The sequence below is a fragment of the Ananas comosus genome, linkage group 14, assembly GCF_001540865.1.
Source record: "Ananas comosus cultivar F153 linkage group 14, ASM154086v1, whole genome shotgun sequence".
NCBI lineage: Eukaryota > Viridiplantae > Streptophyta > Magnoliopsida > Poales > Bromeliaceae > Ananas > Ananas comosus.
Genome location: NC_033634.1, coordinates 7,871,644 through 7,897,052, shown reverse-complemented (window position 1 = coordinate 7,897,052; position 25,409 = coordinate 7,871,644). Strand labels below are relative to the sequence as shown.

The 25,409-nt window shown below is 38.8% G+C and overlaps 1 protein-coding gene across 2 annotated transcripts in view; it reads left to right on the top strand.

The window, feature by feature from the left end:
- The window catches only part of LOC109720431 (protein MRG1), a 106,341-nt gene that overhangs the window by 51,154 nt on the left and 29,778 nt on the right, over nt 1–25,409 (top strand). For both annotated transcript variants that reach the window (XM_020247540.1, XM_020247539.1), the window contains exon 8: nt 2,978–3,057. In XM_020247540.1, coding sequence (XP_020103129.1) covers nt 2,978–3,057 — 80 coding nt within the window. The remainder of the gene's footprint in view (nt 1–2,977; nt 3,058–25,409) is intronic.

The following is a 25,409-nucleotide window of genomic DNA, read 5'->3' as shown; positions in this document are numbered from 1 at the left end:
ATGTTTTGATTTGACTACCTATTGATTTTACCATCTAACCTTATAGTGCTTTTGAAATAGATACCTGAACTTCGAAAGCCTTGATTTCACTACCTAACCTTAAGACTCGTAAATTTTTGGATTGAATATTCTGTGTTGTAACGATGGACATAGTAACCATTATATAGACGAAAAAAGAAAGTAACAAAAAGCGCACTGACTCTTGGGTGGTGAAAAAAAAGAGGTCCTCACATATGCGAGGCTGTAACCCTCCTATCTCTAGGATGTTCATATTCCATTTCACACTCGCTGTATGCATAGATATCATACACTACACTCCTTAAAGCCCTATTATAGAGTTTAGATCTTAGATATAGAATCTAACTCATAGGATGTGTTCTATGATATTCAAAAGTTCTATATACAGCAATTTATGTAGTTTGGGTGCTGATTTCTTATATATTGAACAATGACCCCCTGTTTTGTTGACCTATGGGACCACTAATGCCGAGGCTATAGGTGTTTAGAAATTTTGAATTTTTATGTATAGACTCTTTAAATAAAATAGGCCACATCTACTAAAGTAGATTTTGATTTTAAGATATTGATCATCAAATATGAGGTGCTAACTATACGATATATGAGATCTATAGATACACGGGTGCAGGCAATGATTTCTCCTTGAATGGACACAGAGGCAGCATATTTAGGGTGTGTTTGGTTCTTCGGAAAATTGTAGAAAAATCAAGGATTGTCGTGCTAGTAGCATGGCCCGTGTTGCCAGCCGCACGACATGGTGCGAGAGCACAGGGCTTGCCAATGTCGGCAACCCCCCATGCGAGTGGCACGCCACCAGCACTTTCACACACATTGCCATTTGGCACCTTTTTTTTAATTAAATTATCATGAAAATTTAGTTTTTTAGACTCTATTAATATAACTAATAATGATTATAAAAATAGTTTATATATTATATCCTTCACTACTTACCAGGAATAGAGTCATTAACATCATAATAAGTAAAAGAAATTATTCTATATTTTATTATGAAAGTATGCGCATGAAACGAAAACCAAAATTGTAATTTGATAAAAATTTGTAGGAAAACATTACCACAAGTGAAAACACTACCATGGGAAAAATTCACTAGACTTAAATGATAAAAGAAATTGGAGGAAATCTTCTGATTTGTATTTATCTATTTACTTTTACTTGAAAGTTGGTCCTATTATGCAATTTTTATTATGCATTGGAGCAGCTGTAGGAAAGCTTACTAACTGCTCCAAATGTTAAGAAGATTTACAAGATCAAAATATTTTACTTATGGAAAATCTTTTATGAAACTTTTTACCTCCAAGAAACTGCAAAGCATTTAAAAAAAAATGCAAAAAGAAAACCATTTTGTCCATACGGTATTGGTACGACCCCGTGCCACGTGTTGGCATGGCCTCAGCATAGACACGTGGCAGCAAGGTGGCATAGGCAATCCTTGTGGAAAATTGTTTTCCTGGGAAATTCCATGTATTTTGCTTGAAACTTGGTTTTTGTTTTCCAAAAAGAAAATTCAGAAAACAAAACGGGACTTTGATTAGGATCTCCCACTTCTTAGGCTTTAATTCCGATAGATATATTTAACATCTCTATTAGATATGCTTTTTCACTCTATGAGGAAGAGGGACCTTCTCTTCTAATTTAGTCTGAGCTGGAAGCCATTAAAAGGAACTCACTTCTTTATTAATAAAATAAAGGAGTGTCTTTTATTAATAGGCTTAAAATCATTATAATAATCCTAATATGATAAAGGAACTGAATAAGAATAGAATAAATTAAAAGATATTCCCAATATCGTAGATATTCCATATAATATATCTTTTCTAATCTAATAAGTATATAATCATAATCTAATAAGAAAAAGATTGTAAATCTGCATCGGGCTAGGATCTGAGAGTGATTGTAATAGCTTTTTGGTGAAATTCAAGGGGAAAAAAAACTTTTATAGTAAAGCTACTTTTTCTTGGAACCAAATGGACGGAGAATATTTTTCCAGCCAGAAAACTTTTTTCTGGGGTATTTTTTGAGGAATCAAACAACCCCTTATCTCACCAATGTTTTACGTGCCTCTTCAAAAACATTTTTGAATTGTATCTCACATCACATTTTCATATCAATAGGAATGTGTACCTTAGATAGTGACCTGCAGTCAGCAAGCGGAAGTTAAGAAAGTCAAGTAAGAGTAGCACTTACAGTAGGAATATATGATTTTTACTAGTTCAACATATTACCTCGTATAATGGAGCTAATAGCTATCAAGGCAAATCAAAATGGAGATTTTACTTGTTAAACTTATAGACTTATATCTTCATCAAACCCTGTATTTAAGATATATATTTTTTTCCCAATAATTTCTGAAACTATGTCATCTTTATTACAGATATAACCTTCTTCATTAGGATCACATTTGTCTTCATTCTCACTTTAGTTGCTATGTTAATTAGGCTGTTCAGAGTTCTTTTGGCGTTCTCTTTTGCAACATAATATTGTCTTAATCTTGGGAGACACTATCATTAAATTCTAACATATTATTTTAAGGAAAAACTTCAAATACAACCCGTGGTTTTGCACTTACTCACTTTGGTACCATGTGGTTTAAACTGTATCGATTACTACTCTGTGGTTTTATTTTTCTCTTTTTATTTTCTCTTCCACTAATTTTTTTTATTAAATCAGCGACAAAGTTAAAACTAAAAGGTACTAAAGTGCATATTCAATCAACATAGGTGGACTATCTGAAGTTTTTTGTATATAATTTAACGAAATGTTAATAGAGGAGCCGACAAAAAGAGAAAAATAAAACCATAGGATACTAAATTGATACACTTTAAACCACAGGATACTAAAGTGAGAAAGTGCGAAACCACAAGGGTGGTTTTTAAATTTGCCCTTATTTAAACTCTCTTAATATGGAATTATTCTAATCAATACAGTTGTGCTTTTGCAGCTTGTCAAGCTACCTCGTTCCCCAAATGTTGATGATATCCTCAAAAAATACTTAGAATACCGAACAAAGAAAGATGGCATGTGAGTATATTTTTGGCATCTGATTATATTCGTTTTGGCTTCTTTTATTTACTATAGTATATAAGTGAGCTTTTCTTCTTTAAGCTGGTGATATTCACATTTTTGGTATAATTGCTGTTAGGGTGTGTTTGGTTCGCATTATGAAAGATTCCCACGAATTGCTAGATTAAGGAGCATCTCATTCCTGGAACAATAAATGTAGTACTATTGCATTATGTTTGCACAGTAATTTCATCTTAGATTATTAATAATATAAAATATTGTTTGGTTTAATAATTAGATTTTCTGTAATATAGGTAATGATATATGCAATTTCCCAGAATTGCCCTCTCTAATTTGTGAAAACAAAACAAAATATATAAATGAAACTTGTGAAAATTGTGATTTTGAAATTCTTAAAAAAGAATTCATACATTAAATTCATTATATATGTTGGTTGTTCAAAATTTGAATGTCGTTGAATTCAAATTTTTAATTTGAATAATAAATCTAAAAATTTTTTTATGTTGAAGTTGTAAATTAAATTGAAATTTTACAATTTAATTATAAATTCAATGTTGAGTTTAAATTTCGAGCATCTCCTTCACTCACGTGATATTGATCACGTGATATTGATGGATCGAGGTTGTTCGAGATTTTCCAAGCTACACCCATAGGAGTCATTCAAAGGGTTTTCAGTAATTTAATTAAACCTAAATAAATTTAAATTTTAAAATAAATTTAAATTTTAAATTTTAAGATCAATTTAAGTTTTAAATTGCATGCTTAATTCTTAAATTCAAATTTGAGTTTAATTTTGAATTGAAAGGACTTCTAGTGATTTAATTAAAACTAAATAAATTTAAATTTAAAAATTAAACTGAAATTTAAACTTTGAGCTCAAATGTTGTTTTCAAATTGTATTCTTAACTCTTGAGTTCAAATTCGAGTTTAATTTCAAAGGACTTCTTAGTGATTTAAATAGAACTAAATAAATCTAAAATAACAAAATTTAAACTCAAAAAGTTTAAGCTGAAATGTTGAATTCAAAATTGTATGTTTTTAACTCTTGAATTTCAATTTAAATTTATATTCAAAGTCCAAATTTTATATCTGAATCTATAGAATACATAATTTGGGACTTCCATCACATCAAGAAAATGGTTCTATATTGAGCCACCTCACTGTTTAAGGAGCCAATGAGAGTATGCAACATGTCCAAAAAGAAGATTGGACGCATTTGGTGCACTATAAACCAACTCTGGAGATGTGCATAAAAAATAAATTTTCACAGTATAATGAATTATTTAAATATTTTATATTGTACATATTATATCATATATTATTTTGTGGTATTAATTATTAGATATTCCAACAAAAATTATGTATACTGTATGGTGTATGTAGGGGTGTAGCCCACATTTTTCGGACCGAAACGGGCTAGGGCCTGGCCCGGCTCGGCCTGTGACCAATATCCGGGCCGGGCTGTGCCGGGCCCNCCTACAGACACCACCTTCGCCTCCCGAGCCCGGCTGTCCGGGCTCGGGCATCGGGTGGTGACTGTAGGCTCCCCGCACGCCCCCCGAAGCGGGGGGTGCCATACCTAGTCTAAATAGTTGATTTTTAAATGAAAATATAACAATTTATTCTTCAATTTAATATTAAAAATTAAATTGTTTTCTTTTTTCTTTTTCAGTTTTCTTTTTCGGTTTTCCGTTTTTTTTTTTTTCCGTAGTCGGTTTTTCTTTTTTTTTTCAACTGTTTTTCTGTTGTGTTACAGTTTTTTTATTTTCTTTTCACTTGTTTTCCGTTATATCTACCGGCCCGCTTCCGAGACATAGGGTCTCTTGTTTTTTTTTCTCTGTTTTGGTTTTTTTTTTTTTCGGTTTTTTTGATTTTTTTTTTTTTTCGACCGTGCCCGCCGTGACACGGCGCCGTGTACGTGGGCACGGCGAGACAGAGCTCGCCGTGCCCCGTACACGGCTCCGTGTATCCCCCCCAGGCTCTGGGGGGGACACGGCACGGGGGAAGAACCCCCGTGCCGTGCCGTGCGGGGCACGGCGTGCCGTGCCCCGCCGTGACGATAGGAACGGCTACGGTGTTGAGTTTTAATCGATAAGCAATTTAGTGGTTGTTTATACGAGTTATTTCAAGTTTTCTTCACTGTTTTTCTGTATTGTTTATCGTTCTTTTAAAACATCGATTTTTTTTATTTATAAAATACGATAATACACAGCCGTGTGTTCTTAAAAAAACTGGCCGTGCGTAGATTTGCCGAGTCGTGTGTGGCACGGCATGGCACGGCCGTTCAAAGGACGTGCTGGGGCACTGTGCCGTGAATAAGAACTTTTTTTATTATCTTTATATCGTGAAAATTCACCTTTTTCCAAATTACGCCTTCTAACATTATGGGCGTCCACGTGTTTAAGATTTGGGATTACTAAAGTGTTTAGGTCGATTCAAGTAAATATGTTTTTATGAGTTTTTCCGGTACTCACTTAACTTACGATGGTAAGAGAGGGCAGAGTTGGAATTATTTTTTTTCCCCTTGTACATCTAGGACTTTTGTTTTGGGATCGTTTTCCAGTGAGGAACAACTTTGATTGGAAAAGAATAATCGTCCTGTCGTTTTCATCTTAGTACTTATTTGTTTTACTGTAAGTGAAAAGTGGACGAATGGGTGTAGTTTACTAAAAGGACATTGATTAACAAACAAATGTTGTTTTCTACAGTCTAGGAACGTAGTTTTTGTTATTCAAAGATTCCCCACTTACGATTGTTCACAGTTAGTTGAAAGACATTCTTAGTCTTATTAGATTCCGAGCGACTCATAGTGTAAACAGTCCGATTGATCCAGTTATTTGAAAGACATTTTTGGACTTATGATATTCCGCGCGACTCAAAGAGTAAACAGTATGATTGATCGAGTTTATCGTGAAAGACATTCTTCGACTTTTGAGATTCCGAGCGACTCAAAGAGTTAACCGTAGGATTGATCCATTTAACTTTAAAGACATTCTTAGACTTATGAGATTTCGGATCCGGTAAAATTCTATAAAAAGACTATATTATGTTACCAATGCAACTAGTCGTCTAAGTCCTTAATACGTATAGCACAGACTTGCTGTTCGGTTTTCCGTTCTTCGATGTTTTATTGGTAGGTCTCCGTGATTAGCTTGACGTGTTCCAGTGACCATGAAAATGTTCCTTATAAGTCGTGGACTCAAAGCTTTTTACTTTCAGGCTGAGATGACTTTTGTGACTTTGGACAGATAAGTGGAATCCTTCTCAGTTTTGTTTCGACACGTTTTCGATGAGAAGAGCTTCGTATTTACGTCGACGTCAATTATGCGTAACGTAGCTTTGACGTAGTTGTAATTCTTGATATGCTTGACAAAAGGAACGGCGACTAAGAACATCACCCTGTCGAATACGTACTACACAGTCTTTGGACGTTCCTGATCCTTGAATTAAGGGGAGTTACATGTGATGAGATTTTATTTATTTATTCGTTTATTTATTTATATACCTCTGATGTAACGTTTATGAAAATTGGAACACGTAACGAGCGCTTTCGTTTCTAACCGTAGGTTGACCCAGTAGACGTATACTTGTCCTAGGTTGAAAAGCGAATTACATATTGTCAGGTGGTAATTTACCTAGTGAGAACAGAGGCCTAGAGGTGGTTCCAAAAAGAAAATTTCGTATGTTTTATTGTCTCCTAAATTATGACGGTTTTCAAAACTTTCTTTTGGATTGAAGCAGAAAACTATGACTGGAAGTCCATGTTCGAGATACCTGACCCCGGTCATAGACCCTGGTGTTTGAACTTGTGAGAAGTTGACGTTTACTTATTTATTGAAATATACGGAAGTTAAAGGTGTCTTAATACAACGAATGCAGAAAGAGTCTTATAAAGAAATCTTCTAAGATAAGATTTCCTCCTTTATCACTCATTTTTTGTACTACGTAGGATTTGATGTCAAAGGATCTGATTCTGTTCATTAATAAGTATAATGAGCCATTTAGATTTCCCGTGAAGTAATATAATCAAAAGAAAGAAAGTTAAGATTTTATATACCCTATCATGTGAATTTAAACTGAGCAAGAACGTTGGAACGTTTCTCTCAACTAATCCATCTTATTAATACCATTGTTTAATGGTTTCTTGGGTTAATTAAAATATCTAAAGGGTTCGACTTAATATTTAATGTATGGTGTCTCGCAAGACCGTTTTATGTTCCTCATTGAAGTGTCATCGATCAGAGTCGCATCATAAGACAAAGAGACTAACAGTGGAGTTCACCTGTTATGTGTCCATCTGGTCATAGTTGTAGACGGCAAACTTGGGTTGCTCTAAGCCGTCGATAATACATGTTTACGGATTTACGGATTTATTCACCGTGGTACTTATATATAAATAGTCGCGTTGAATTACTTTTTTTTTTACTATTCTGTACGTTGTACGACGTTTACTTTTTTTTAGTTGTATGGACTTCCACCGTTGCTAATAGTAAACCAGGTCATCCGTTTGCTCCCATTTCACATTAGTTGTCTCGTCGTTGTCGTGACAAAGGCCAACTTTTCCAAACGTATGGCGGGGGCTCTTTATTCTTAGGGTACCTGTTCGAATGGATGTTTTCGTTATATTTAACTCTTACACTCTTTAAAAATATAAGTACTATTATATACATCCAATTAAGTTTGATGTTGTTAGTATAACTAGTACTTAGACAACTACAAGTTATTATCTTGTTCCGCCGTTGCTCTTGTACAACTAGTAGTCAGGTAACTACAAGTCCTTCTCTTTTCCATCTCGTCCCATTCTATTTAAGGAGGTATGTCGTGTATATTCTTATATGCGTTCGAATAGGTTAATCTTCTGTTATTATGACGTCGTTCTTTTAATTAAGAAACGTTTTTACACTTATCTAATAGTTTACGATGTTTCGAAGTGTTAAAATTACGAACACACCCACGTACGGAAAGGATTAAACTACTCTGTACTTAAAAGTTAAGTCAAAATCGGCGAAATTGGTACATTCGAACGACTTTAAAGGTTTTTAGTACCTACTAAGCAAAGAAGTCAGCGTACCGTATTCAGTAGGATAAAGTAAGTATTTTAAATTTTGAATGTGGGTAGACCTAAGGTATTAAGTATACGGGTAGACGTCTTGAAGCGGGAGCTTCCATAGAATCGTTAGATTTACAGACCTCTACAGGTCTTGGACGGTATTGGATCGGTTTTTTTTTTTTCTTTTGTAATAGTGCTATACTTTCTTCCCCTTTTTTTTGATCAATGACGTATCTTTTCATAGTTCATTGACTATTTTCTTCTTTCGATGTAGACTTTCTCCGTTCCGTCATACGTCCTACTTTTATACTTTCCCTAGAGGAAATGTGTCTTTCCTTTATAAATACATTTGACTTTTTGTTACCTTTAGTTGACCCTTTTCTAGTTGAAAATAGTTGTTTCGATGTTAGACATTCTCTGGTCCGTAATACGTCGTATTTGTATTTCTTTTTGTTTTTTATAATATTTTTCCTAGAGGTAATGTGTCTTTCCTTCGAAAATACATTTGCTTTGTTATATACAAATACATTTGTCTTGTTAGATACTTTTAGTTGACCTTGATGACTACCTTCTAGTGCATGAAGGTCTACATTCGTATTGAGGTTTCTTTCACTATCTTCATAGTTTTATACACCCGTTTCCTAAGAATAATAAGATTGGTCTCTTTCGCTATCTTGTTACTCTACATTCGTATTGAGGTCTCAGGGTGCTAGATGTATGACGTCATTGGGGAAACCATGACGTCGTCCTGAACGTTGTCCATATACGAAATAGACGTATTCTGTTATTATTTTAATCTCGTGTATTGTTTAAACGTATTCGAATGTCTCTTACTAATGGAGTAACTCTTTTATCTGTCGTATTGATACTTCGTCGAGGACCCGTAGTGGTAAAAACCACGGTCGTATGAAGTTAGGACTTTTGTTATTCGTTAACTACCGTAAATTGTCGTTAACTTTTTGGAAAGGTGTTTTGTTATCCTCGTGTTCTCGAGATTTATGTCATTATGACATTTCGACACCACTAGTTGGGGAAGAGTACCACCCCTCGTAGGGATATCTTCAAAGCAAGGAATGTCTGGTGAAGTAAATATGTGTAACTTCCGTTATAAAATTCCATCGTTTGATAGTAAATCCTTCATTGTTGTTTTAATTTTTATCGTACTTTCCTCTTTATCCTTGTTAGGTAGTCGTATTGGAGGATTTATCTCTGTATATCCCCGTGGTATATATATAAGCTGTTATTTCTGATATTTGACCGGGTTGTGGTTGACCTTTCCGTGTATTCTCGTGTCCGAGTCACTTTATGGTTCACGATACGTACGAGGTCACTGATGTAACTGTATTCGGACTTGTTCTCGAAGACGTAGTATAAGCAGTGGTAACTAAGGGGGTAGGGGATGAAGTTTCTAGGGTAGAAAGTGTTAAAGTCCCTCAACTCTAAGCTAGGTTAGAGATCTTCCGACATAAGATGTGCTAACGTTTTTATATATCGACCTATGGTAGAAAAGAAAAAAGTTCCAATTTATTACTTCACATTAATCTTAAGTGGACGAGGTATTATAATCTAAAGCACGTTATCATGCGTCGTATTATTTTAGTCCGGAGTGCATAACGTTAAGTTTTACTCACCAGCCTTAAACTTCAGCTCGTCGGTAATGAAGACTAAGTCAGACGTACTACTTAAAAAATAGTTTTGTTATATCATCTTTGAAGTTTTTAGATGTTGTACCTAGCTTTTTTACGTTCTCCAACAACTATCTTTACGTAATGATGAGTTGGAAGTTTTTATAATTGCGTTATCGTTAATAACGAGGACCACGTCACTGTAGTTACAAATTAACACAAGGTAGGTAGTAGACTTTTCTCTTCGTTTATTGTGATTATCGAGGTTTCGTTTAACTTGAAGTTTTTGTTTCAAGGAGTTATAAGAATAAAGATTCCTTTCCTTCGATATTTTATAGATTCCTCTTCTTTTATGACTTTCTCTTTATGTCTTGGACGGGGTGTAACGCCAAAACTAGTAGACATTCAACCGAACTCAAACTGTTAAAGAGGACTTTTTTCGGTTATCCTTGATCTTTCCAGTATGTCTATAGAACTCAATCCAGTATATCTATAGAACTCAAATCAGGTTATCAAGTCAATTTTGTTACGGTCGAGGCTCTTCATATTATATTCGTCAACCCACTCTAACTGATACCAGATCTGGTCCTGTGCCCGCACACAATCAGTAGTATCCCTTCATCCTATACAACAACAAATGTTTTTAGAAAAAAAAACTATTTACGATGGGTAGGGCTAAGTAAGTGAAGTAACAATAGTAAGTTTTCTTTGTTCTCTTCTTAGTTTTGTTACCATATATGTACACATTTAGTAGTATCTTTCTGTTTACATGTACATTTCATGTATAATATGTATTATATGTTTTAAAAAAAAGTCTTTTTATATATCACTGATTTAAATCTTTACTATTAGAGGTACGACAGAAGATTTAACGAGGTAATAAGAATTTTTAATTTCCATAGTTTTGTCATATAATATATAGAATCGGCTTGTTAATGGTATACCTTAATTTTTATCCCTTTTTAATTTTTTCGTTCTCAATTGTTTGGTATGTAACATTTGAGGGAACGGCGACTACATGACCTTTTCAGCCAGATGTTTTCACAGGTACTTTGGTTAACGTAGAAACGGAGCAGGAAAATTTTTGTGTAAGTTTAGGAAGGACAATCAATTTCTATCTTTTGTGTATGGAGAGTAAAGGAGTTATTATAAGATATATGGATTCCGTTGTTCAGGCTCGCGTCTAGGACGTCGTTGTCTTATAGGAAGAGAAAGCTCATGTAATAGAGGTGGTGAAGACGCTGGCTAGAGTGGGATGTCCGTTAATTTCTCGTCAATTAATTTATTCAAAGACTAATTTGATGTTTTCGTATATTTAGAAGGTCTTGAATTTTTTTTTTTTGTTTGTTTGTTAAGGTGGATAGATATAGTATTAAATGGTGAAATCTGACCATAATTCAGGACAGAGTATTCATTTCCCACGGTAGAATTTCTAAAATCTTTTTTATGTTGTTAGTCTCTAAGATGTAAGAGAAGTAATTTATTTGTAAACTTCTGATTGCTTTTTAGGGACTCGTTTTTCCAATGTTTCTCCACGATCTTCGGAAAGATCGTGAGAACCGTATATTACTATATTTTACTAAGGAGAGATAATATAAATAACCACGATCACGACGTTTCGAGTTGTCTTTTCTCACTGTTATAATACTATGGTTTCTTCATTTTAAGTTAGATGGTTGTTTTCTAGGTATGTTCTACATTCTTCTTTTGATTAATGGTTTTCGTAGAAGTAACAATTACCTACCCTACTAGGAAGTATTTCTTCGGGTTAAGGGTAGTTACGTCGACTGACATACTGTTAACTTTTCTGATTACTTGTTACTTCAGTTTAAGTCGGATAGGCAAGTTAGGTATTTAGAATAAAGTCTTCCATATTTATAAAATTTTGAAGGAAAATTTCTTTGTACTGTACCAAAACCATTATGACATCGCTTTTTAGTCGTGTGATTCATTTTGAAATCACTACGTTCAATTTCTATTCTTTTATTCAATTGTTTACTTTCTATTCTTCTACCCTTAAGTTTCGTTATCTTTCGTCATCATGGACGTCTTAACAACCGTTGAGGTCCAGTTCTTTCCTACTTCCTTCGGCTCTTCGTTATACCTCCACTTCGTAGATTTATTCATCAATGTTTTTATAAATATTCGATTTTACACTTTAACAGGATTCCTCAACACTACGTTCGTTTTCTTGATTCCACTAGTAGGTATAATGTTTCTTGATGTTTGTAGAAGAAAGTTAGAGAATTTTTTCCGTCAGTTTTTTTATGTCGTCTATGTGTTTGTTCTTAAAACACCAACTAAAACGTGTTTTTTTACACTGACTTGTCGTAAAGTCACTGTAACCTGTGAATGCCTATCACTATGTTTTCGAAATTTTACGTTAAATGATGGAAACTTTATCGTCCTACGTAACAGGGGGACACTCTACGGCGGTATGGTTCATTATGGGGTTGTCATCATTTTAGCACGAGGACCTATAGTTCACAAGTTTGCTACTCTTTGTATAATATTCAATTTTGAATTTTCTGTTCTTAACGTATTGATGTTTCCCGTTTTCTCTAGTTGAAGACAAAGTCTTTTTATAGTGGGTTTTCGTTGTGTATTCTCTTCTATTATAGTAGTGTGTTTACTGTAACGATTTATTCTACTATTTGGTATTTGGGTTAGTCTGACTTGTCTCACGTTTTTTTACTATTGGACGCGTTTCTTTTGCAACTTAAGTCTCGTACACCCCAAAAAAAAAAATACTTTCGTTCTACAACGTCGACGAAAAGTACTTATTTCCAGCGATATTCCATTTTGTTCAGGTTTTAACATTTAGGTTGATCTTTCCTTCCTAGAACCTTGACGTACACTGTAATTGCTTTCATAACTAACCTTCTACAATAGTCCACTTTAAATAGTCTACGAATTTTTTTTTTTTACGTATATCCGTTTACGATTATCGTCCAAACTCCCTAGTCCTCTCTTGTTTGTAAATGGTAAACATTTAAAAAATGTTCTTAAAGTAACTACTCGTTTATCATCTAGTTTCAATACGACCTTTATCATGTCTACACTATGTGTTAGTCGTTGTCTGTTGTTAGAGGCACGTACTAAGTAAGAGTCTACGTCTTTAACTGACGTATCCGTACACACTTGTTCTACGAGTTGGTGGTGTTTTCGATAGTTCAGAATTTATTTTGATCCGTTAGGAGAGGTTTTAGGAGAAGTAAAATAGGTTGTATTTTATAGAACTGAGATATTTGGAACAAACAGATCTTGTTCTCTATAAACCATTCGGTTTATTGTATAGCATCGTGAAAGTACACTTAATTTGTAGTTATAATTACATAGATTTCCGGTTGTACCTAGATAGTCCAGATGGTCAGATTATGTGTTGTTGTAAGAGGTTATGATTTCAGCAAGAACCGGTAAGACTGCCTAATGTCGATAACACTTCCTCCAATTGGTGACATTCCGAATCAAACCCTTACACAATTGGTTTACGTGGATGAAAGTACCAAATCTCTCGGGTTTTTTTTTTTTTTTTTTTTTTTTTTTAGATTATAACGAGATCTTAAAAGGAAGAGGTTACGAAACTTTACCACCACCCTTGTCCCTTGATTGTAACCTCTTCCTAAGAGGCTATCGTTTAAGGTGGTAATAAAACTTGGTATCCTCCCTTCAAGATTTCGCGAATTCCTTCAAGTTTCGGAAGTTTTCGTACTTTCGTCCATACAAACCTGTTGCGTAGGATTTGATCCGATTCGTCGTTTTCCGTACTGAACTAACACCTTGGCTGGACTACCACATAATAAGCTCACCGTAAGTAATGTTCTTTAATTAACGTACGGTTACACGGGAAGTTGTTTCATTGATTCGGTACATGTTAAGAGAAACCTAGATCGATTGCTTTATTGTTATCACCACTCTTTAATATTACTCTTTTTTACCGTAGTATCGTAATTCGTGTTCAAGACTAGAATTATTATTGTTAGTCTATGTCACCTTCTTACTTCCTGGTAGACAAAAGTAATTTTTAAACTAGTGTTTGTTTGTTTTGTCTCGTTATGGACCCTTTCCATAGACATATGTAGACACTAGCAGTTTTGAGCATCTACAGGTACGTCAGGATTACGTTCTTCTTCTGGTCGTACTCATGTTAAACCGAGAAGTCCAAACAATATGACATAGGTACAAGATCTGTAAAAAGGGACCTAATTTGTACTTCTCATTGGTTATTTTTTCTTCAACGTCTATTGTACCACGTTTTGTCTCGATGATGAATTGACACGTTGGTGCGGGGATCTATCCGTATAGTTCGTGATTCTGTCTATCCAAATGGACTTTTCCTCGTTCAGAGTTAGGTCGTCGTTGTGGTAACACCTTGAGTCCGGTACTAGATTCGAGACTCTATGAAGAATATAAACCCAGATCTAATTGGATCAATCGGTTTTTTATTTTTTCTTCTTTGGTCTTTTTCATGAAGTACGGTTTATTACCATTATCTCTCCTACCTGGTTCCTAAATTCACAGCACCGTGCCCCGGCACGACTTTTGAACGGCCGTGTCATGTACAGCTCGGCACGGCTACGTAGAGCTAGTGTTTTTTATATATACATAGCTGTGCATTACCGTATTTTATAAATAAAAAAGCCGTTGTTTATATGGTTAATAAATAATACATAAAAATAGTTTAGAAAACTTGAAATAACTCTTTCAATGAATGATTAAAGTTTTTATCTCCCAAAACTCAACACAGTAGCCGTGCCTCCAACATAGCATGGCTATAGAACGACCGTGCTATGCCGGGCACGGCTACCCGTGAAATTAGGAACCCTACCCGTATTTTTTCGGTGGTATATTTTTCGTGTCTCATCTAAGTCTCAGGTTATCGCTTTGTTCTCAACAAAAAAGGTACTATGTTTACGTACTCAGTTTATCTGTAAATATTTCACGTTTATACAACTTCGGTCTTTCGGTTCAACGAACGTACCACTACTACTTGGGTTTTTTCTGACGTGTTTGTTGATCTTCGTAGTAATAAATTTCTCGTTTCTCACCTATCTCTATATATGTCAACGTAAGACAACACGTCCATTAGCTGGTCGATTTTGTTCGAAACCCTGTTGTTCGCGGACGTCGTGTACATAGTTCCGTTGTGTAATAGTGTAAGTCGTGTGTTTTAGTGTCGTTGATATTCTATGATGAGTAATCTCTTCCCAAAAGTTTAAAGGTTTTAAATCGGACTCCGATCTTGTACAGGAAGCCTAGAATACTGTCCCGGTCATGGAGCCAATTTTCTCACATTCACCAGGGATTTCATTTGCGTGGGGACGGTTTTCCATTTCGTCATCAAGAAACACGTTCTAAGGTGTCAACTACGACGTTTGTCTTTTTTATTTTTATTTTCATTTTTATTTTTATTTTTATTTTATTTGTTACACTAAATTACGATTAAACCGTAGTAAATGTTAAGGTGAAATAAGACAAATAAAACAACGTAGTTTTTAGTCGTCATATCACGTAGATTCAAATATGTAGGTCGTCCCTCATCAGTCGGAATTGTCTTTTAACCAGGGTCTAAACTCGTCCAACCACCAAAGTTTAATTCTCTACCAATGGGATGATACATTTCGGTTAATAACTTAAGAGCGTAAGGAAGACCTGTTACTCTGTTAACAAAGACTATTTAAATTATCATGTAAATTTGAACAACGTGTCTCTCTTTTCCTAGGACTGAAAAGTATCAATGGAGAGAGAACAGCTGCGCTGTCTTTACGAAAAAATGCGTGTTATACTAATTAAAATATTTTTATTGAAGTTTGAACTTTTGAGAGATCGATAAAACAACGAAGAGCACACGGATTGTCAAAACTTCATGTCAAACGGTTCTAGGTTCTCTTGATCGGTTTATATGTTTATGGATTATCTGTATCTAGTACGGTCGTAAGTTTCTCTCTTGTAGAACTATTATGGTACATAGAACCAAAGTCAGTGCAGTAAGAATATGGCTGGAGTTATGGAGTCGGTCAAGTTACGTTTGTTTAGATTTTACCATATTCCAATGAACTTGTTGCCTTAAGTTAAGCATAACCAACCGTTGATAGTGTGTTTGACGAATCACTCTATTTCGTGTGTTGGGGTATTGTATTAGAACATTGGTTGAGTAGTACTGATTTGATGAACAAACGAAGTTATCATTAATTACTTAGGAGTTGTAGAAGGGAATGATATTACAAGACTGACCGATCCCTGGTTTAATACGGTACGTTATCTCCATGAACGTTAACGGTTTAAAAGGAACGTCTTGTTTAATTAGATCGATAACTTACGCTATAAGGGTTTGGTGACGATACGATAATCTGCAGAACCAAAGAGGAGATTCTTTCTTTCTGACTTCCATAAATCCTATTATACTACGAGTTCGTTCCCTTTTTTCTTTGTCTTTCTTATTTGTGTTCTGGTACATATGGACAACTTCTAGGACTAGTCTGCGTGATCCTAATTGTCTGTATACATATCGGTGTCCAGAACGACTCGTATTTTCGGCAGATTGGATACAGCATTGTAAATAGCTTCGTAATCTTTGACATATAATTCGTATAATTCATTTTTTTTGCTTCAATTTTAAATTACACATCTTCCTTTATTAATGACCACTACTTTTCCACGTTTGGAGTAACTTAGCGTCTAGTGCCGGTATAGCGTTAACACACGAACTCAACTTTTATACAAGGTACGGTAGAAGGTGTCTAGATATTTCTCTTAGTCTCAGGAGGCCTAAGTTTCTTAGACTAGAACACTACAGTCTTTGTCTACTTCCTCTTCAGTGTCCGACGTTTACTTCGTACATACCATGACTCTACCTTCAATTTAATTGTAGTAGAACTCTAAAATCACCATAGACATCTATTTTTTCTTCGCAAATTATTTTGTCAAAATTTGTCGCACCGCGAAGTTTTCGATGAATCAGGGGAACAAAAATTGATCTCCTAAACAAATTTTGATTAGATATTTTTTAAAAGAATAAAAAAAATATGGATGTAATTGCGGTACTATTCTAGTTGTTCTAGTTATTATATACTTCCTAATCGAATCAATATATAGATTTTGAAACGTTTTTAGAAAAAATAAAATTTTTTATCATTTTATCTGTTATAATTTTTTAAATTATAAAAAAATTAAAAACAAAAGAATTTTCAATTGTTACAGCAAGTATAGTTGTACTTTTCAAATAAAAAAAAATAAAAATAAAAGAATTTTAATTTATATTCTACATCAGGTATAGTTGTACTTTATATACAGAATGCTTACATGCATGTTAATTGATGAGTATAATAAGCTATACATAGCAAAAATTAATAATAGCTTGCCTAAATCTTTCAAAATAACATTATAAAAGCTTACTGGAACCAAAAAAACTTAAATAAATTCGTGCCAAAGCGTGCCAGTAGGAGGTCGTGCGTATCTGTCGGCACGCAAGCGTGCCACGTGTCGGCACGCAAGCGTGCCCGTGCCGTACCGTGCCAAGGACGTAGCGGCACGCCCCCGTGCCACGGCACTTTAAACCTTGGTCCAATGGACCAAATTTCTTTGGTCCATTGGACCAAAATAACCTTGGGAGGAGATCTCCTGGGGAGAGATCAAACCCCAGGCCCAAGGCAACTTGCCTTGGGCCTGGGGTTCCGGGCTGTGCTGGCCCGGCTGGCACAGCCCAATCGGGCCGTGCCGTGCCGGGCCACCGATTCTCCTCGGCCCGGTACGGCCCAGGCCCGTTTCGGGCCGTGCCGTGCCGGGCCGTTGGGCCCCAGGTTGCGGCCCAGCACGGCCCGAAGAGCCGGGCCGGCCCGGCACGACCCGGGTACTACAGTGGTCGTGCTGGGCCACGGCCGGGCCCGCAACCGTTCCGGGCCGGGCGGGCCACGGGCCGCCCGGCCCGTTTTACACCCCTAGGTGTATGGAGCTTTAGTGATCACTAGGTGCAACAAAAAAATTTTCCTCTCTCTATACTTTTTCTCTCGAGAGAGTTGGGTCATGTCAGCGGATTAGGAAGGGACATGTGTCCCCTTCAATTCTTCCACTTTAACTTTAAGAATATTTCATGTACCCGGTTTATTAAAATATAACATTTACTAAACATAATTTTAATTATTAAAAAAATTAAACTATAATTTAATAGACGTGATCTTCATCATGTATAAACATTGCCTGCACTAAACCTTTCATGATTTTTAAGAATTATCATGTGGTATATATAAGATATAAGTACACACCCGGTGCGTGAGATAGTTTCTCCTCGCAACCACTCATGTATAAACATTGCCTGCACTAAACCTTTCATGATTTTTAATAATTAATATTATAAAATTACAATCTAATTAAATAAATATGATCTATGTTTACTTACACACCGGGTGCATAAAATGGTATTTTCTCCTTAAATGCGGGTAAAAGTATATAAATATCCTTTATATATTATTATCTATATCTATCTATACTCTATATTAAAAGAGAGTTCCATCATATCATGGAGTATGTAGGCGACACATGTCCTCCCTATTTGCCAATATTCACTTCAAAAAAATTGCATGCATCTATATCTATACTTTGTATTTAAAGAGAGTTCCATCACATCATAGAGTATGGAGGCGACACGTGTCCTTTCTATTCTCTCATATTCACTTCAAAAAAATTGCATGCATCTGGTCTACAATAATATAACATGCTCCAAAATTTTCTTCTTAATTTGAAATTTAAAATATAATTTAACAGATATAATCAACAATATATAAAAGAGATAATCAGATTATATAAAAAATATTATACAGTATACATTCACACACCGGCACATAACCCTAACTAGCACCTTGCAAAGGGCTCAAGGGTCGGATAAACGATCACTTTCTCGGAAAAGAACACCGTTGTGATGGCCAAACTGCTCGTATTTGTGACATGCTGCTACATCAGCTGTGACGATCGATGCAAAATGTTCAATAGTCAATTAGGTGGTGAATAGCCGAGAATAAGTCAACAATAGATATCTGTCCAAAATCGTATCACCTATGTATCACCAAACTCATAGTCACCAACCAACTAGGTCCCACAGATAGAGGTCATGTGAAAAATATTGTTAGGCACCATTCTACTACTAAATCATGAGAGAGCAGAAGTAGAGCAACATAAATGGAAGTCTAATGGTGTAGTTCTTAACAAATAATGTGTCAAGACAACGAAAAGCGGTGAGGGAAGAACGTCACTGAGCTAACATCACTGTACCGACTTCGGATCGAAGCACACATCTGAAACTGCCACAACACCTAACACCCAAGGCGTGCTGGATTGACGACCGGACCTACGAAAGACGCTACCAGTTAAGGTCCAACCTAGTCGGCTCAAAACACCAAACACACAACTTCGGAACCACCAGAATTTTCGGAAAGTCTCCCGGAACACTCCCGTACACACTGAAATACCCTGGAATGTACTGATGTACACCTTAGGTCACCCGTTGTCCCAAAACACACCAATTTAGGTGTTCGGATAACAAACATATGCTGAATTGACATATAAATACAATAACATACAAAATGCCGTTTCGGGTCTCTGGAAATGCTGTTTTCGGCATCGAAACCCTCCGCCGCTCACTTGTTGTCTTGGAATACCTGAGGCAACGAGAGCAGCCAGCTGACAAGGCTTGTCGACAAACCTAGGGCATTCACATCAATAAAAAGTGAACCCCACATCAACCGTCGTGTTCCGCTAGCGATTTTGCCGAAAAACTAAACGAAACTAGAATTGGACTTCGCGAAGGCCACGGGACCTTGGACACCCAGTCTAGGGATCACAAATAGCGATCTCACACTGCCCGAGGCAATCTGAATTGTCCAATTTTCATAAAAGCCCCTACACTATCCAATAACAACAACTATGAATATAAAAACAATAAAGATGATGCTTTACCAAACGCCGCAAGGTTCCAAGACGAACCAGCAATGCTTGCTGATAGTTCTCGACGGGCCGAAGCCTATGCTCGCTGTTTGGAGCACGAATGGAGGCCGAGGAGCGCACCGGGGCTCTACTTAAACCTTAGTTCCAGAAGTCATCGGTAGAGACATCTCTGAATTAGACAATCAGAGCCTCGTAGAACCCAATTAAGGTGAGCAATAGAGGTCTACGACACCCTAGAATACTCGTGCTCATCTTTCAGTAGATCAGCGGCCACCCGGATGGCTGGAACAGGAAGACTGTCACGCCCCGAGACCGCTACCAATTTGGTCCGGTTCGGGCGCGCCAAACAGACGCCGAACGAACAGGACCTCCCCTGTCCGCCCAAGGCTAAGCCAACTGACCATGTATAAGAATTTACCCAGGAGATCAATTCATAGATACACGATCAAAAGGAGCACCACCAGTGCCAACAAACAAGAGCAAGATACAAGTATGAGACATACAAGTAAATAAAGAGAGAAAGTTTTATCTATTGCATTCATTCAACTTAATACATTTAATTCCATCTTTACATTCTTCCAAAACATATGTACAAGCATTCTCGAACCTCACCCTATACAACATCTATTCTCATACATAAGTACAGGGTAGAGCTAATACAAAATGGGTAGATAGCTAATGCAACTAGGGTGCTAAGCCCTTACCACGATCCTCGCGCTCGCCGGGGACACCCGAGCTCGAACCTGAAAAGAGTGGGGTGAGAACTATCTTCCATAGTTCCCAGTGGGTTCGGCCGCCGACTCCGCCGGTCTCCCCACTAGGTCCAAGTGGGCACAAGTAGATAAACAGATAGATAGGTATACAAGGCTGTAATAACAGAATATTAAAGCTACACTACTGTGTCCGAATCATGTATATGAAGAATGTATGCACAATGAAATGGATAATCAACTAGCTCTTCATATGTCCAAGAAGTAAGGTTATTTACTTGTTCATTAATCTCGTGGCTCATTCAAGGATTCGCCCACTGCTCACATAGCCGTTTCGATAACTGCGAATCCGAGACCGTCTGCGGGAGCCCACATAGGCCATCCCTCGGGACCCCAAATAGGCCATCCCTATTCCACGGGACCCCAAATAGGCCATCCCTCGTGACCGACTCCGGAGCGCACTACTTGTGTGGAGCGACCATCACAAGTTGGGAACAGACAATGAGTATGATCCAATTCTCCCACCTCAAGGGCACCCTATCCTCTAGGGCTACTATCACCATAGTCAATGGGTTTCATATATGCTACGACTCACATATGCCACTCGTTCTTTGTTTATTACAACTAGATGCCACTCGTTCTTTTGTTTCATCTCTGCACTATAGGATTACAAGTCTCGACCCAATCCTCATCAATCCCCTATATCCAGCAACTAATGCATAATATGATATCAGCTAGGAAAGCATAAGGAAAGGCAATGCACCATCATTCTATAATGCATGTGAACAGAAGATGCAAGGTCTTAAAATACTAAGACATAAGAGGGAGCCTAATTGCTTCGGGATGGTCACCACCCACCTCTTGGTGATGCCGTGACGGTAGAAAACTTGATTTCGTAGTCCTTGGTCGACGCCTCGACTTCTCGGGTCGATCCGAACCCTTAAGCGCTTGATTCGGCGATATCTTCGCACCCGCTCGTCGTATCGACGAACCGTCTTCGCCGACGCGTTCCGAGACCTAGCAATTAGGTTTACAATCTATTAAAATAGATCAAAACCCTAGATTTCCAAAAATCCCGAATCCGTGCCCTAGGTTGGCAATGATGGGGAAATCCATGGTGCGAGCTTCAAATGCGAGCTCGAACCATCTATTTATCTCCTCTAGGTTCCATTCGAACCATATCTAAGCAATAAAACCCAATCTCAAGAAATCCTCCATGGATGGTTTTGAAGCTTACTTCTATACAAAGCTCCAAGCTTGCTCTAGCTTGAAGGAAAAAGGGAAGAAGATGATCTTCTTCTTCTTCTTGGTCTTTTCCTTCCTTTTCTTCTTCTTTTCCTTCTTTCTCTTCTTCTCCTTCTATTCTTCTTTTCCTTTCGTTCTAGAGAGAGAGAGAAAGAGTGTGAGAGGGAGAGAGCAAATGAGAGGAAGAGAGGGGTCCCCCACCTCTCATATATGCCATTTTGCAGATAGCCCCCTCAACTTTCCATCCTCTGCAGCAGCCCTCACTGGGCATTTTCGCAGTGAGGGACCGGTCCCAGGTCGGAGAGACCGGTCCCCGAGAGCCTTCTATCTTGGGCAGAGGGGATTTCGCGTTCGGGAACCGGTTCCTGCTTGAGAGACCGGTCCTCGAGAGACCGGTCCTTGTCCGAGAGATCGGTTCCCGAGAGTTGGATTTTCGGGACTTAGCCAAATTTCGGCTATTCTCGCTGGGGTAACGTTCGGGGACTGGTTCCTCTCCGCCAGAGACCGGTTGCATCAAGGATCCCCGCTAGCCCAGCCTGATAGGACCGGTCCCCGAGAGCAATTATGCTCCAGTGCAGATTTGCACTGCTGCTCTCGCGGACCTTTCCTTAATGCACTTCATGCATTTAATCATCTTCGGACTTTCCGAAGCCTACCCACTCGACAACTAGTCGGTTCTAAACGAAGTCTAATTCTCGGATTTCGAGAATTCACTTCCTTACATCCTCCCCACCTTAAAAGAGTTTCGTCCTCGAAACGAACTCGATATCATAAAACTTACTTAGAACTTTAAATTCTAAACTCGTACCTCAACTTAATCCTCGAACAAGTGTGGGTGATTCGCTTTCATCTCCTCCTCGAGCTCCAAGGTGGCTTCGCGATTGCTATGATTGCTCCACCGAACTCGAACATAGAGAATTTCTCGATTCCTTAACTTGCGCACTTCACGAGCTGTAATTGCCACCGGAAACTCGTAGCTGAGGTCTTCCTGAAGCTCCGGCGGTTCATACAACATTGCGTGCTCGGGATCAGGTATGTACTTGCGAAGATTGGAGACGTGGAATACATTATGCACATCTGCAAGTTTCGACGGCAACGCGAGTCGATAAGCCACCGTCCCAATCCGCTCCAAGATCTCATAGGGGCCAATGTATCGGGGACTTAGCTTTCCCCGAACTCTAAATTGTTTAACGCCCCTCATAGGCGAAACCTTCAAGAAAACGCGATCGCCCACCGCAAACTCCAGATCTCGTCGGCGCCTATCTGCATAACTTTGCTGTCGAGACTGCGCCGTGAGTAACCTTTTGCGAGCAAGGCGGACCTTCTCTTCCGCCTCTCGCAACACATCGGGGCCGAATTTCGTGCGCTCGCCCACATCGCTCCAATAAATGGGAGATCGACACTTTCGCCCATTAAGAGCCTCGAACGGTGCCATCTCCACACTAGCATGATAACTGTTGTTGTAGGCGAACTCGGCTATTGGTAAGTACTTACACCAGCCTCCTTTGTAGTCGATAACACAGGCTCGCAACATATCCTCCAGAGTTTGAATAGTCGTCTGTCTGGGAATGAAATGCAGTGCTGAAGTCGAGCCGTGTGCCAAGGGCCTCCTGTAGGCTTTTCCAGAAATGTGAAGTGAACTTGGGGTCCCTATCCGACACAATCGACTTCGCTACCCCGTGTAGCCTCACTACCTTATCAAGGTATACCTGCGCCAACTTATCTCCCGCCCAGGTGGTGTGGATCGGTAAAAAGTGTGCTGACTTCGTCAAGCGGTCCACAATCACCCATATTGCGTCGTGGCCCTTTGTCGAGCGAGGCAATCCGACGACGAAATCCATGGATATCCTCCCATTTCCAGACGGGGATTGGTAGGCTTTGAAGCTTTTCCGTTGGAAACCGGCGCTCTGCTTTCACTTGCTGACAAGTCAAACATTTCGCCACGAAGCGCCCAATATCAACTTTCATCCCCGGCCACCAATAGAGTGCTCTCAACTCATGATACATCTTGGTGCCGCACGGGTGATCAGCGTATGGAGACCGGTGGGCTTCTTGCAAGATTAACTTGCGAAGCTTTTCATTCACGGGCACACCAACAGTTTTGGAACCGAAGCAGGCCACCGGCGTCCACACTGAAGTCGCCGCCTCGACCTTCCTCGATGTTGCGCCGCACCTTTTGGAGACTCGGGTCTGCAGGTTGCAAATTCTTGATCCTCTCCAATAAGGTCGGTTGAACAACGGAGCCATCAACTGAGTCGGAACCTCGGGAGCGACCACTTCAAGGTCCAGTCGCTCCATATCCAGCCATAGGGGTGTTTGCTGGGTAACATCAAAAGCGAGGTTCTTCGCCGACTTTCTACTAAGCGCATCCGCGACCACATTTCCTTTGCCGGGGTGGTAGAGAATATTGACATCGTAGTCCTTCAGTAACTCTAACCACCGCCTCTGCCGCATGTTTAACTCCTTCTGGGTAAATAAATATTTCAGACTTTTGTGGTCGGTGTAGATCTCGCAGTGCGCACCGTATAGGTAGTGCCTTCACAGCTTCAACGCAAAGATCACCGCCGCCAACTCCAAGTCATGAATGGGGTAATTCTTCTCGTGGTCTTTTAATTTACGGGATGCATAGGCTATCACTCTCCCGCCTTGCATCAGGACACACCCCAAATCCAGATGGGATGCATCATTATAGACCACAAAGTCCTCGCCCTGCACCGGTAAGGCGAGTATCGGAGCCGACGTTAACCTTTTCTTCAACTCGTTGAAGTTTTGGTCACATTCGTCGCTTCAAATAAACTTGACGCCCTTCTGCGTCAGACTGGTAAGCGGAGTCACAATCTTCGAAAAACCCTCCACAAACCGTCGATAGTAGCCCGCTAAGCCTATGAAGCTTCGGACCTCCGTGACGTTCGTTGGACGCGGCCAATTCTGAACTGCTTCGACTTTCCTCGGGTCAACCGAAACACCGCCCTCGAAAATCACATGCCCCGAAAATCACATGCCCCAGAAAGGCAACCTCTCGAAGCTAGAAGTCACATTTCTTTAACTTTGCGAACAGCTTCTCTTCCCGAAGGATTTGAAGTACTATCAGCAAATGCTCCGCGTGCTCCTCGTCACTCCGCGAATAGACCAAGATGTCGTCTATGAAGACCACGACAAATCGGTCCAAGCATGCTTTGAACACACGGTTCATTAGATCCATGAATGCTGCCGGGGCATTAGTGAGCCCGAAAGGCATAACCGTGTATTCGTAGTGTCCATACCGCGTGCGAAACGCGGTCTTCTGAACATCCTCCGACTTAATCTTTAACTGATGATAGCCGGATTGTAGGTCTATCTTCGAGTACACTCGTGACCCCTGTAACTGATCAAATAAGTCGTCGATTCGGGGCAACGGGTACTTGTTCTTTATCGTGACCCTATTCAACTCCCGATAATCCACGCAGAGTCGAAACGAGCTATCCTTCTTGCGCACGAACAACACCGGGGCTCCCCACGGCGACACACTCGGCCTGATAAACCCCTTGTCGAGGAGATCTTGCAACTGATCCCTCAGTTCCCTTAACTCTGTCGGCGCCATGCGGTATGGGGCCTTTGAGATCGGCGCCGTCCCGGGGACCAAGTCTATAACGAACTTAATCTCCCGATCCGGCGGCATCCCCGGTAACTCCGCGGGAAATACATCCGGGAATTCCCGCACCACCGATAGATCTTCTAAGTTCGGAGCCACTCGGTCCACTTCCACGACGGTCGCCAAAAATGCTACGCAGCCGCCGTTGACCA